Source organism: Pempheris klunzingeri, chromosome 17 (assembly GCF_042242105.1).
Source record: "Pempheris klunzingeri isolate RE-2024b chromosome 17, fPemKlu1.hap1, whole genome shotgun sequence".
Taxonomy (NCBI): Eukaryota; Metazoa; Chordata; class Actinopteri; order Acropomatiformes; family Pempheridae; genus Pempheris; species Pempheris klunzingeri.
The window spans coordinates 2,494,039-2,507,282 of record NC_092028.1 but is presented as its reverse complement, the minus strand read 5'-3'; the positions used below and the strand labels follow the sequence as shown (position 1 = coordinate 2,507,282).

Genomic DNA, 13,244 nt, shown 5'->3' with positions numbered 1-13,244 from the left:
TTAGAGTGTTTAGTTTCCCTGCTACATTTCTTTTCAGGAGATTTTATAGTTTATATAATTTATCGACTGGTAAAATAAAGCATGGGAATCATTTCTTTATAACATTTGGGGAGAGAATATGTGAGAATTCAGTCCATGTTGGAACTTTTTGAAGACGTTTATGCAATCTTGTCGCACCCCACTTCAAATTCCAGCAGAGGGCGGTCACATCCCAGCCACTGCCAAACATTAACCACTTAGTCACTCAGCCTTAGATGGAATACAACCAGTTTTGTGATATTTCAGGCCACAGTCCCTGACGCAGTTGGAATGTCCTCTAAAAAGTTCAGCCGTTTCATCGATTCATATTTTAAGGCCAAAGTCTGATACTTTGCTTAATCTTTTCCTACAAATCCATATGAGCTGGTTTAAAAGTATTTCTTCAGCAAACAATGCAGACAGAAGGACCACTCTCTTACTCATCATCTCAACTTTCCCCTTTCTGCACAATAAACTTATATGAGACTTTTCTTGCAAGACATATGTCATGCATGGGTTGCTAATATGCTTCACTCAAGCAGAGAATAATAAAAAGCATTCAGCGGCAAACATTTCCAGTTTTCTGCCTCTCTTGTTTTCCATTATGTGGGAGGAAAAGGCTGAGAGGTGTACAGGAGCCATGAATCAAGGCCAAGTGTTTGGGCCTCAGTTAGAGTCAGGCTATTTTCTTTGAGCTCATAACTCCTCAACTGGAAACCCACAAGCATTAAGCAAGATGACTTCTGTACCAGGGGAGAAACAAAAAGCAAAGGCCAAGCCATTTTGAGTGCACAAAGTCTTTTTCTTAGTCAAAGTAAAAATGATTGAAGACCGAGTCGTTCCCCTTGGTAATCGAATGCAGCCTTATGCCGACGGCTTCATACAAATTGGCTTTCTTATAGACGGGTGGCAAGAGACACATTTCACTTTTGCTACGATTGGACAATAAAAGAACCACAGCTCTTTAAATAAAATATAGAGCCTTGGATTTCAGAGTAGACTTCATTTCAGGCTTCAAACATGAAATATTCTATAGTCTAATTATTTTATGGTGCTACAAATAAAAACAATCATTGTATCAAATGTGAAGAGGAAGAGATGTCTATTGTGATAAACTACCAACATAATTAATAGGAAAGGTCACTCAGCTTTAGTGCTGCAGAAATACTTGAACACTGCCAAGATGTTTCCTGCCAGGCGTCTTAAATGTCGAATATGGACTATGATTAAAAAGGATCCCAGAGCAGCGACCTTCACTTCAGTTATCATGACGTTTTGAATGATTGGTATAGATATTCGGGGCAGCACAGTGTTGCAGAGGTTAGCACTGTTGCCTCTCAAATCCAGACTGGAACTCTCTGTGTACTTTATACTCTCTATGTTCCCCCGTACTTGTGTGGGTTCTTTCCGGATACTCCGGCTTCCGCCAGTCCTAAAACATAGGTTAGCTTAATTGGTGACTCTAAACTGCCCGTAGGTGTGAATGTGAATAGCTATCTGTCTGTGTGTGTCAGCCCTGTGATTGACTGGCGACCAGTCCAGGGTGTACTCCACCTCACTCACCCAAAGTCAGCTGGGATTGGCTCAGGGCAATTCTTGTTTTGGATAAACAACTGAAGGAACATTGTCCTTTACCATGTTTTAACTAGCTTGCAGCCTTCTTCTTCCCTGACTTTGCTGGAGCACTGCTGCACATCTTGATCAGTGAAATAGTGTGAAACCTTTGGTGGGAATATGTACCGTATCACATGTATGCACGGGTGCGTGTGCGACCTCCTCGGCATGCACGAGATAAACAAACAAGGATCTACACATAGAGGAAACAGCCGGAGGTCAAAACTTCACAGGGAAGCTTTAAGTCATGTGAAGAAAGCTTTAGATATCTGCTCACCCTGCTGACCACGCTCCCCTCTCACAGTGAATGGAAGAATGTAATCATAGCAATAGATTGTGGCTGACCCCTGTTCTCTTATCAATACACAGGAAAATGTGCCAAATTGGGAGCATTCCTATGGAAGCCCAGTATTCATGTTAGATGATGTTTTAATTGATGTAAGGCCTGCAGTGGGTATCAGGCTGTCCCGTCCTGAATCTGCTGAGCCCTGTGACAGGCGACACTGTTCTCCAGTCCTGACCTAACGCACCTAACGTACAGAACTAGAAAATCAAAGCCTTTGCCTTGGCTATCTATAACAAGCCACTAACCCTTGCACAAAGTATAAGTCCAGCTTTAACTCAACTCAGTGAGGTAGACTGATGATTCTGCACTTTTACTGTCAGTGAGCAATGCAAATTGTGAGAAATCCACATCAGCAATGTTACAACAATATAAATCCATTGTAAAACAGTTTTATCCTGAGAGTACTACTGCTGACTGCACGCTCCCATGTTATCCAGTATTTGTGTTTTCAGAGCCAAATCTGTCCCACAGCAGGATTTGCATAAGTCTATTTTGAGAATCCAGGAAACACACTGGATCCGGTGCGCTCTAAAGGAAGAAAGGATAGTTTTGTCTTTTTTTTTGTTTTTTTTCTAATCTGTCTGCAATGTGGTTCAACTTAAGCACACCATCACTCTCTCTGGGTGAAATCACTCTTGATTTGTGTTTATTCTGACACAGATTATTTCACTGGTTTATCTCTGTAAAAAAAGATTAAACCCACTCTGTTATTAGCTGCCTAAATAGGCTTCTACACAAGATCTGACAGCACATTAAGCAGAGCTAAGGAAAAGTCCCTGTGCAGCATTTATATGAACATCTGTTCCACTTTTTTGTGCCATGTTATTAGACAAGCTCTCCAGTGCCAGAGAGGAACATATACTTGATTCTTATACCAAACAGAGAATCATCAGTCCAGCCAACATCCTATAAGATACATTTGCATATAGAGTAATACTCTGCTCCACCACAGTTTGTTATCTCACCTCTTCATGCTCTGCCCTCTTCCAGCGTAGCTTAGCATTGGCTGCCGCCATCGCCTCAATCACGAACGTGGTGGTCATGTAGCTGGTGAGAGGAGACGGAGGAAGGAAGGATAAGACTGTTGTTGATGTTATTGAGACGCTATTAATGACCCCAGTGTAGAGCAATACTCGTGCATAACAAATATATCATACTTTTGCACCACCACCATATGTTTCACAGAGACGAGAGCAGCAGCTGGCATTTTCCACATCTGCCTCCTGTTTCCTATTTACATTCTATTTTATTTAATCAGGGGTTTTGTTACTCCTGAATTTACACAGTTTGGTCTGACTGTGTGGAAGAGACTTTTCTCAGTTGGAGCAAATAATGTGATGTTTTTCCCACGCTCTGTCGAAATCACTAACAGGTCTGCCTGACATTTCTCCCTGTAGCACATTTTACCTGCTATCCAGGGCGAATCGTTGCTTCACGTGAAAACAAGTTTCTGCAAGTATGTGAGAGAAGGAAATCTTCTCCCTTAAAAAAAAGCACTACCATCTTGAATTTAAGAGCAACTTCAGTGTTTACTTGATGTATTTAAATGAGCTCACACTTCTAAATTAATAAAAACGCAAACATATTCATAACCTTGTATTTGTTATGTTCATATTTATTTATTATAACTTAGCTTAAGATGAATGCACTGAGCAGCCTTACACTTTATATAATCCACAGCACTGTAAGGTCTCCTCAAACAGTCTTTGTTCATACGCCTCAATATCACAAGATCAAGATCTCATACTTAAACTCAATTTATGTAGAAACCAAAGACTTGTGACATTCTGACTCACCTCATGAATCCTAAAAAGGAGATGAGTGCTATGCTGACCACCCAACCAGCTGTAGCGAAGGCTTTGGGCATCGTCAGAGCTCCTGTTCCCACAATCAGATTGAACATATACACCAGCCCCACCTGCAGAAGACGTGTACAATGGAGGGTATAGACAATGTCTAGCAAGACCTGCAGCAATTTCACTAGAAAACTACTTCATTTTATCTCCTCAAAGGGATACAAGTGGCGTTATACATATATCAGTATATATACTGTACATATAAGTGGGGGGTGTATGAGGTACTGATCCATAGTCAGTGTAGCACCTACAGCAGTCAGTACACCCCCTTCCCAGCACAGATACTAAGCATTGTAAAACGTATCTTAGCCCACCTAAAAAAGTCCAATAACTGAATAAAAAACAGAATATTTTCAACACTTGTCAGAAAGCCCTTTCCTGCAGGGAAATGAAGCCATTCCCTCTCTCCGTTTAAAGCCACCAGACTCCACTGACTAAAAAAAAAAAAAAAGTAATTTTCCCTCACAAAGAGAGCAAAGAGAAAAAGAGTGGTTTAATTTCTGCATTGGAAAAGGCTCTCTGATGCAGTGAAAAGGTTCTAAATATAGTGTACATTTAAACTGATGTTGATTCTTTAGGTGTCCACAGCAGTACATTTCTTGGCTTATGGTAAATGGGCTGTACTTGTATGGTGCCTTTGTAGTCTTTTGGACCACTCAAAGTGCTTTTACATCAAATATTGTTCACACAGGAGAAATCTATGAATCTATTCAGCAAGTTTGGCTTCAGTGGCTTGCCCAGAGACATCACGACATGTGGGCTGAAGGAACCGGGGACCTTTGGCTTTAAGTTCCATTCAGACCCTGCAGATAATGCATAATGATTTACTTCATGTACATTTTCTTAAGTACAGAAACTCAGGCACTACAGTATCAGGTGCTCCTCAGCAGCCTGGATGAGTCTACTCGGTGAAATGATCGATCAGGGATGACAACTGGGCTGCTCACGCTGCCCTTAGCCTTATCATGTAACAGAGTGCTTCAATGATTCAAAGCTTTCGCTCACTGGGAAAAACACTCGACCAGCAGAACTTAATCTTTGAGGCAAAGTCATGCTGACGTAAGCAGAGTCAGGGACTTCCTAAATGAGTTGTCAAAAGTCTGAGTCCAGACCATAAAAAAGAGCATATGTGAGCATTTTAGCTTCCTCTTTATTGTTCACTGCACTTTCATAAGCACCATCACTGCTTACAAAGAATAACTCATTTGATGACCCACATGAAACAACTGAAACCATTTCTAAGTTTATAAAGTATCAAGATAGGAATGTAGTTCAATACAACGCATTCCATTACACAAAACGTAAAGTATGTACAAGTCACCAGAGCAGAATAGTTTCTTCAGCTGTTTAGATGTTTATTTGACCCAGTCCAGTGGAACCCTGGCTACCACAAAGCCTTTTGACAATCCACTTTTTTCAGAACTCTCAGAACCTTTTACAATTGCACCGTGGTGTAACATGTGCCTGGCCACAGATGATCTAGAGGAGATTGGTAATTAACCACAGAATTCTGCATGATGATACTCACGAATGCGGAGTAGGGTTCCCCGGACTCTGTAATTCCACCTGCCATGGTTGACGTCACTGGTCCTCACCTGAGGGCAAAACAACAGCAAGGTAGCTGAAGCCAGTTCTGTCTTTTCTTATTCAAACATTTATTGGCATCAGCGGTGTCACGATATTTAAGTGCAGTATTGCCAAAAATTGGTTGGTTGTGCGAGGTCTTTAATATATGAGTATCTGCTAAATAGATACAATAACTGGTAGTCCAGTTCGATCTTGCACAGAAAAGGAACTCCAGTCACATATCTTGCAATTAGTATTTAATTTTACCATAATTAAAAAACAGATACGTTAACAATATAGATTAAAAACATTTCTTACATTTTAAGAACCGCTTTTCAATTCGGCATACACACAAGTCACTAAGCAGCTCGTATTTTAACACAAACGAGTCTTTTAACAAATGTCTAGCCCTCAGTGCTGTGCGGTCTGGTGACGGAGCTTGTGGGCTTATTTCATCTGATTCATGACAGTGATTCGTGTGTTTTGTGAAGTGCATGTCTGCTTGCACCAGCTCTCCTGGTTGTACAAAGTTCTGAGTTTAAGTCATCATTGATCCATAAACTGACGTTTTCTCGCTAGCTAAGCATCTGGAAGCGTACGTTAGGACAGACTAGCTATCACACACAACTACACATCTATTAGATATTATTGTTCATAAAGGACACTGATAAAAGTGAGAAGCTGTCTGGGTAATCCTGTCGCTGGCATTTAAAAAAGCAAACACCTCTCACCTTCTTTCCAGTGTATTTAGCTAATTTAGCTGCTAGGCTAGCAGGATGCTCCAAGCTGTCAGCTGGATCAGATCCTCACTAGCTAACTAGCCGAATAAACCAACAGCCTCGCCGCCTGGCTAACATGAGCTGTTTCGTTGAAAGACGGGAGATAAAAGTCAGTTAAAAAGGCAGTTAAGACTCAAACACTGCTAACTGAGGCAGTAAACTACCCAAGCAGCTGACCTGCTCCAGCAGGAACCAGAGATGAGGGGACAGGCTAGTCAAGCTAGCGCTAACGTAAATCCACACTTCCGGTATTACCTTTCAAAGTAAAACCTCCTCGTCATAAATCAGGGGTTGATATAATAACGCTTTTATTATGTAATGACAATGAAGTTGTCTTCGTTATTATATTGTTTAGCTTAATCCACCTGTCAGTTGGTTTCCTCGGTATGTTGTTGTTGCGGAAAACGAATCACGAGGTGCAGTCCATCCAATCAGAGTGAGAGAGCGTGTTTTGTGTATCCACGCTGTCCCTGAAGTTATTTGGGATTTTACCGCAGTAAATCCAGTGCAACCCAACATTTTAAAAATGTTAAACATATTCGATATGGGTCACTTTGGTAAATCTAGATTAGACGAGCAAATCTTTAAATCGCGGTGTTCAGGATTTGCTTGCACCCGCCCCTCCGTGCTGCTGAGGTTCTCAAAACGACCGACCCCTGTACCAGCACTCAGTCATATGACACATGTGGACATATGACACATGAGACATGCACACCTGTCTGTGCCTGCCTCCAGTCAACGTTCATTTTCACTTTCAGTAGAGTGATGGTGCTTTTAAAATGTGTTCATGCTGCAGCCCCAGAACAGCTTTAAACATCCCTCTAAATTTGGGAACATCTGGGCTACCTGGCTGCTGTGGTGTGAGTAGAGGAAGCAGGGTGCAGTATTCAGGCTAAAATGTTCCCAAAATGGGGTTCATCAAATAAAAAGAAATCATTGCATGTTATTTGAATTTAAATTCATTAGAAATTAGGTATGGACAGTTTTCTCCACGTTTCCTGAGAAAGAAACTCCGAGTTCCTTTCAATAAGGTACATAATCACAGTCCTTCAATAAGAGCTCTTATAGTTTTCCCATTCCACAATGCATAAATGCCACCTTCCAATTATAAACCCTCTCTCTATAAACCCCTCTCATTTCCTTCATTGTCTCCTTCACTTTTATCTTGTGCAACACATTCAATATAGAAACACCAATATAAAGACAAATCACCTTTATTTTGATCTATAACATATTGTCCATACAGTCATTCTTATATTCTGTACTTTGTATGGAGGTCGTAGGGTCATGATTGCAAGAGAAAAAGTAGTAGAATTATTAAAGGACAGAAAATGTCTGTTTTCTTTCCCTGCATGTGTTTATCTGTGTTAACTGCAGGGGATGTTTAATCAAAAACCCACCATAGTCGAATGTAAGAGCATATACACTCACACATCATCTAATTACTAGATTATGAAATACAGTATTGGTGTATCCATATTGAATACATGTATATCAGATAAATAACAACAGTTAAAAAATAGAGGAAGAAGAACACAGTGTCTATGATGCAGGCCTGTCTTTTGTAGAATCCAAGCACTCCCATGTCTGTGTCTCGTCTTTCAGCTTCCTGTCGGGCTGCCTTCATTTCCTCCAGGAGTAGATTCAGCAGGTCGTTGCTACTGGGCCCATTCAGAGGAAGGTGACTTTGCTGTGGCTTCATCTGGCCTTCCTCTTGAGCTAAATCAGGCTCTGTTGGGAAAGAGAAGAGATTGTTTGGCAGAATAAGAATTAATCACTGATGCATGTGGATTGGGATGTGAATACCTGATGTGAAATGGTAATGTGGAAGGGGCCTTTGGTGGTGATAAACCTACAGAAAATTCTACAACCTGCAGCTCTGCTCAGCTTTACGGAGCACTTAGCAGCTAAAGAGCCGGGTGTTCCCCCCAGACAGTGAATACTGGACTTCCATTCAACCCATGGACACAAGCAAGATGGTTTAAAGCTGCATTAATCAGTGTTTGTCCTTGGTCTGCAGTTCCATTCGGCTTTACTGAGAAATTGTTTTGGTGTTGATATTGATATTGATGTGATATTATGTCAGATGTGGTGTTTACAGCTTCTTGTGTTGCCCCCAAGTGACCTAAAAGGCCTCAAGGCAAGTTTAAGGAAACATGACATTTGTCATTTCCTTCCTAAAGTCTTGCTGCCAAACTACATAATAAAATTGATCTTAAATTCTGAGTAGGGATGAAGAGGCATCGAGCCTCAACACTGTACTGACTGAAACGTGTCTTTAGTGAAAACTGTCGACTGAACGTTTGTAGATTTATTGTCTTTTTTATTATTATTTAACTCAATAACGTCTATATTTCTACTGGGGGCTACACAAATGTTCATATTTTTGAAATATGTTTTGTTTTATCAAATGAAAAAGGGTTTTGCAGAATGTTGCTAAACTCGAAGTATCAGTTAAGGACGTAAGTCGGATATCTAACTACCGGTAGTATTAAACATTGCTAATGATACCAAGCCACAGTGCTGGAGGAAGTACTCAGATTCAGTGCTAATACCATAATAATAAAAATACTCTGTTACAAATAAAAGTCCTGCATTGAAAATATTACTTCATTTGCTGATTATTTTTTCCATCAATCGATTGATTGTTTTGTTTGTAAAAAGAAAAGTGAAAAATGGCGTCACAATCCAAAGTGACTCCTTCACCATACTTACAGTCCAAAGCCCAACATTATTGAAACACATTCAAATCATTCAAGTGAAAAGCAGCAAATCTTCTTCTTTGAGAAGCTGGAAGCATGAAATGTTTTTACATAAAAATGAAATGATTATCAAAATACATCCATCTATTTTAATCACTCAATTGACCAGCATGTATAAACTATTGGGCTTAATTCACAACAAAACATTATATTCTATAAACTCTTCATATAGTTTTGTGTGCAAAAATCTTAATTTGTAACGTAACTAGCTGTCAGTCAAGCAGTCTGATAAATGTGGTGAAGCAAAATGTGCAATATTTCTCTCTGAGATGAAAGAGAGCAGAGGTGGAACATGACATTAAAATGTAAGTTAAGTACTGTAAATGTGTATTTAGTTACAGTACTTGAGTAAATGTACTTGCACAGCGCTTTGGATAAAATGACAATAATCAAAAGGAATCTTATTCTGGGGTTACAGGTGATGTCTTCTGCTGTTTCGCTGGTTTTATTGGTGATTATTACTAAGCTCCATATGATCCAGTTCAGGAGCCGAATCCTCAGAGGAACGAAGCCCAAAAGAGGCACCAGATACTCAGACAGAGCAAAAGAAATAAATAAACTGAGGTGGTCCTCTTAAACTTGTTGAGTCAAACATTTCCAACTTCAGTTTATCGTCATGAAAAAATGTGGGAAACGTGCTCTGTTAACCTCGTTTTTATTAAGTCTTTGCAAAAATCAGAAAACGTACCTTTGTGGTTGTCGGCCTCCAGCTCGATTTTCACAGATCTTTCAGCCTTCTGATAATCATCAAGGTCTGATAGGAAGCTCACCAGCATGGCCTCCAGAACACTTAACCCCACCAGGGCAAAGATCACCACACAGTAGTTGGCTGGAATAAAGGTGCAGAGACATTAGAGGTCAGGGTGAAGATGCTGAACACTCTGAGGTCCGTGAGGCAGCTCACCCATCAGTGGCAGATTTTCTTCAGTGGAGGGCAGCATGTCCTTCAGAATCAGCAGTAAGACGGAGATGGACAGCAGTATGGTCACTTTGAAGCCCAGCTTTTCTCCCCTGGCCCCATTGATGAAGAAGGAGGCCAAATCCAGGACCAGTAAATAGAACAGGGGCACAATTAAATTTATCACATAAAGCATCGGCTTCCTGACGAGTTTTACCTGAAAGGAAAAAAACAGTCAAATCAATTAGAGACAAACACACTTGGAGGACGGCGTTTTGAGGATTCATAACGAATATTTTCTTACCGAATACACAAGTTTTCCATTTTTTGAACCACCCTTAATAGCAGGCTCAAGGAGAATGACTATATCTTCAAGGTCCCATTCGCCCCTTGTAACCATGATCAGCTCAGACAACTCAGAAACGGTTGAGTCATTGACGAGTGTTCCTAGTTCTATAACGCTTGCTGTGCACATAATAAAAAAAAGTATCAAATAATTACATATGTTCCAAAGCAATTCTGGATGTTAAAAAAAAAAAAGGAGGCGTGTCTGCAGTTAATCTCTGCAATTTACCTTCAGAGCTCATGGGGAAAAATGTGATGTTACAGTTCTGAAAATCAAAGGGGAACAGCAAGAGATCCAGCTGACAGGTGGAGGTCAGCCGCTGACGTGAGTTCGATTGCACGGAACCGTTGGATGACAGACTGACAAACGGACTGTGTTTAATACTGCCAGAATCAGACGCGCTAAAGGGGCAAAGAAGAGAGACAAGCCAAAAAAAACACAGTGGATTAGTGGATCTTCTTATTCTTATTAAAAACCACGTGTGCTGCAATTATTACCTCTTTACAGCAAAGAGAAAATAAATATGAATCCTGCAGTCTGTTGTCTGTGAGTCTACAACATGCTGCCAAAGGATCTGTGCCTTTGCTTTTGCAGCACTGCTTCTGTTGCTGTTGTGGTAATATTTCATTCTTAATATTTCTGTTATATCCCAGAGTCACGTTCATCTACAGACCTCCCCGATCTCACTGTAAGTCAATGTACGAGGTTTTTATCAAAATAGCTACAAATGTAGTCGCGTGGAAAAGTCCTCACCGAAGGTCAGAAGCTACATCAAATGTTCCTGAAAGTAGATTTGCATAGTTTGTCTCTTGACATTTGAGGATACAAGCATCCAAGTGCTCGCAGGCTGCTTGGACCCTGATCATCGTCACCACTCTAGTTTGCTTTTTGGATCATTTGGTGACTATGGGACAAAAATATAAGACTTTTTGGTTCAGTTTATGAAGCTCTATCGAGACAAGCTCTTCACAACGAGTCCTGCTTGGCTGAACCTTCTTTATGAAACACATCACATCAGAACCACAAACTGCAGTCATGTGATAAATAATACTTACTCCTCTTGGATGCTGACATCTGGGATCCACAGCCTCGATCTTGGAATATTCAACATGTTTATCCCACAAAAGTCGGATGAATTCCAAGTTAGGAATTCATTTGTCCATTGCTGGGAAAAGGAAAAAGGTGGGTTTTAAAACTGTTTACGACACGCGTTGTTGAGTGTGTGAGGCCAAACGAAGATGCTGAAGTCGACATATTCGGTGGTAGCAGAGCACTGATGATCATTTCTTACCATGTGGATCCAGATGTGACTGGTGATAGTTTGAGACTTCTCATCCTGCAGATAATCAGTAGCACTGTGGTGAGTATTCATGCACATTAACAACACACATATCACGTTTAATACAAAGCATCCTGTCACCGAAAACAAAAATAACTTAAATCTAGTGGTGTCTATTCACATAGACAGTTTTTTGGTTCGTTTTCTCTGCCTGAGATTTTGCCACTCTTGCGAAAGAGAGGTGAGCAGAATTTCATTTGTGGAGCTCACAGCAGTGTCTCACTCAACAACCCCACTGTAAAAAAAATATGCTGTTATAAGTAAATGTTCTGCATTTAAAAACTCAAGTGAGAGAAGCGATGCCAGCCAAAGGTGCTTAAAGCATCAGCAGTAAAAGCGGTCATTATGTTGAGCGGCCCTTTTAAAGGGTGTGAAATTAGTCCTGACAGATGATACTTTTTATCTTGTTGCACAAGATATAAAAATAAATCCATTTTGTGGACATGAGGAGGTCTGTAATAAACATCTCACATTACTACATCTTTTTTTCTTACTGATGTGGGTGATGTGAGGCTGATTTCATCTGTTTTATAGACTGCGGCGTGGTTCAAGGACCTATAATATATCCCCACAGGTGCTTTAACGTAGTGGCAGTTTGCCTGATCAGACCTTTGCTCAGAACTGAGCAGGCGTCCGCTGACTGACTCTCACTCTCCTGTTAGTTACGACTTAATTATTCTATTAGTGAATGGGGTTTGATGACCTCACGTAGGTCCCAGCAAAGGGTTGCACAACTCCAGCCTGAACAGGTCTAATATTTTATAGGTTGATAATACACTCAGGTGCCAGTTACAACAACCTACAACTAATGAGGCCACTAAAGTCCTGCAATAAATCCTCCCCTCATGAAGGATTTAATATTAATAATGGGACGTGCTGATTCAACTGCTTAATCATTTTGGAGGATGTATTTTCTAGTGCTGTTGAACTGCATCACATTATACAGAGAGGTGTTTCTGTTATTTACCCATACCCTTACTGATATAAGCAGGGTGGACAAAATAATAGAGACACCTGTCAGTTTAACAAAATACCTTCTTTTGTTAGGAATTATTGCAGGACTGTGGCATCACACTACATTAGTTTAAACAAGATGTACCTAATAAACTAGCAGCAATATAAATTTAGAGTATAGTTCATAGAGTGGAAACACAAAGTAAGATAAAACTGAAATAGTCCAGTGAAATGCAGTACTTGTACTTACTTCCACCACTGCATAGAGTAAAATCTACCTTGTATTTTGTGTTTCAGGAGAAATGACTAAAAAAATCAGATCCTCTGAAAGCTCAATTCATGCACATAGAGATATAAAGATGCTCACCACTCCTAAAATACCGTACACCAACATGTCCAGCTGAACAAGGGTGGCTGTGGCCCAGTTCTTCACCGGCCGCATGATTTGTAGAACATCATTTGCTTGAGTCAAGTTCAAGTGTTTCAGAAGAACAAGGTATGAGCAGTCTGAGGTCTGACTGCTGGAGAAACCTGAGGAGGAGACAAAAAACCTTACTAGACAAGGAAACACAGAATCGGGGCCTAGATTTTAAGTTTAAAGTAATAACTCACCAATTAAAGCAAGAAAAGCCAGAATCCACAGAGCTGCCATGGCTGTCGGCCTTCTTCTCAATCAGTGCACAGCCTTTTAAAGTGCAAAGCTGTGTTAGATAACCAGCAGAACAATACAAGAGTTCAGTACGGAAGAGACATGAATGGATGTAAT

The 13,244-nt window shown here is 40.4% G+C and overlaps 2 protein-coding genes across 2 annotated transcripts in view; both read right to left on the bottom strand.

The window, feature by feature from the left end:
- The window catches only part of tmem104 (transmembrane protein 104), a 54,674-nt gene extending 48,398 nt beyond the window's left edge, over positions 1-6,276 (bottom strand). The window contains exons 1-4 of the mRNA XM_070848289.1: positions 6,132-6,276; positions 5,363-5,429; positions 3,775-3,896; positions 2,944-3,025 (exon numbers count right to left, since the gene is read on the bottom strand). Of these exons, the coding sequence (XP_070704390.1) occupies positions 2,944-3,025; positions 3,775-3,896; positions 5,363-5,407 (249 nt within the window). The 5' untranslated portion in view covers positions 5,408-5,429; positions 6,132-6,276. The remainder of the gene's footprint in view (positions 1-2,943; positions 3,026-3,774; positions 3,897-5,362; positions 5,430-6,131) is intronic.
- Positions 6,277-7,629: 1,353 nt separating this feature from the next.
- LOC139216283 (5-hydroxytryptamine receptor 3A-like) lies at positions 7,630-13,130 on the bottom strand. Its single transcript, XM_070847374.1, has 9 exons — positions 13,091-13,130; positions 12,846-13,009; positions 11,477-11,521; positions 11,241-11,350; positions 10,414-10,586; positions 10,144-10,304; positions 9,846-10,056; positions 9,630-9,770; positions 7,630-7,910 (listed from the first exon to the last, which is right to left on the bottom strand). The coding sequence occupies exons 1-9, from the start codon at positions 13,128-13,130 to the stop codon at positions 7,630-7,632; spliced, it is 1,326 nt and encodes a 441-aa protein (XP_070703475.1).
- Positions 13,131-13,244: the final 114 nt, after the last annotated feature.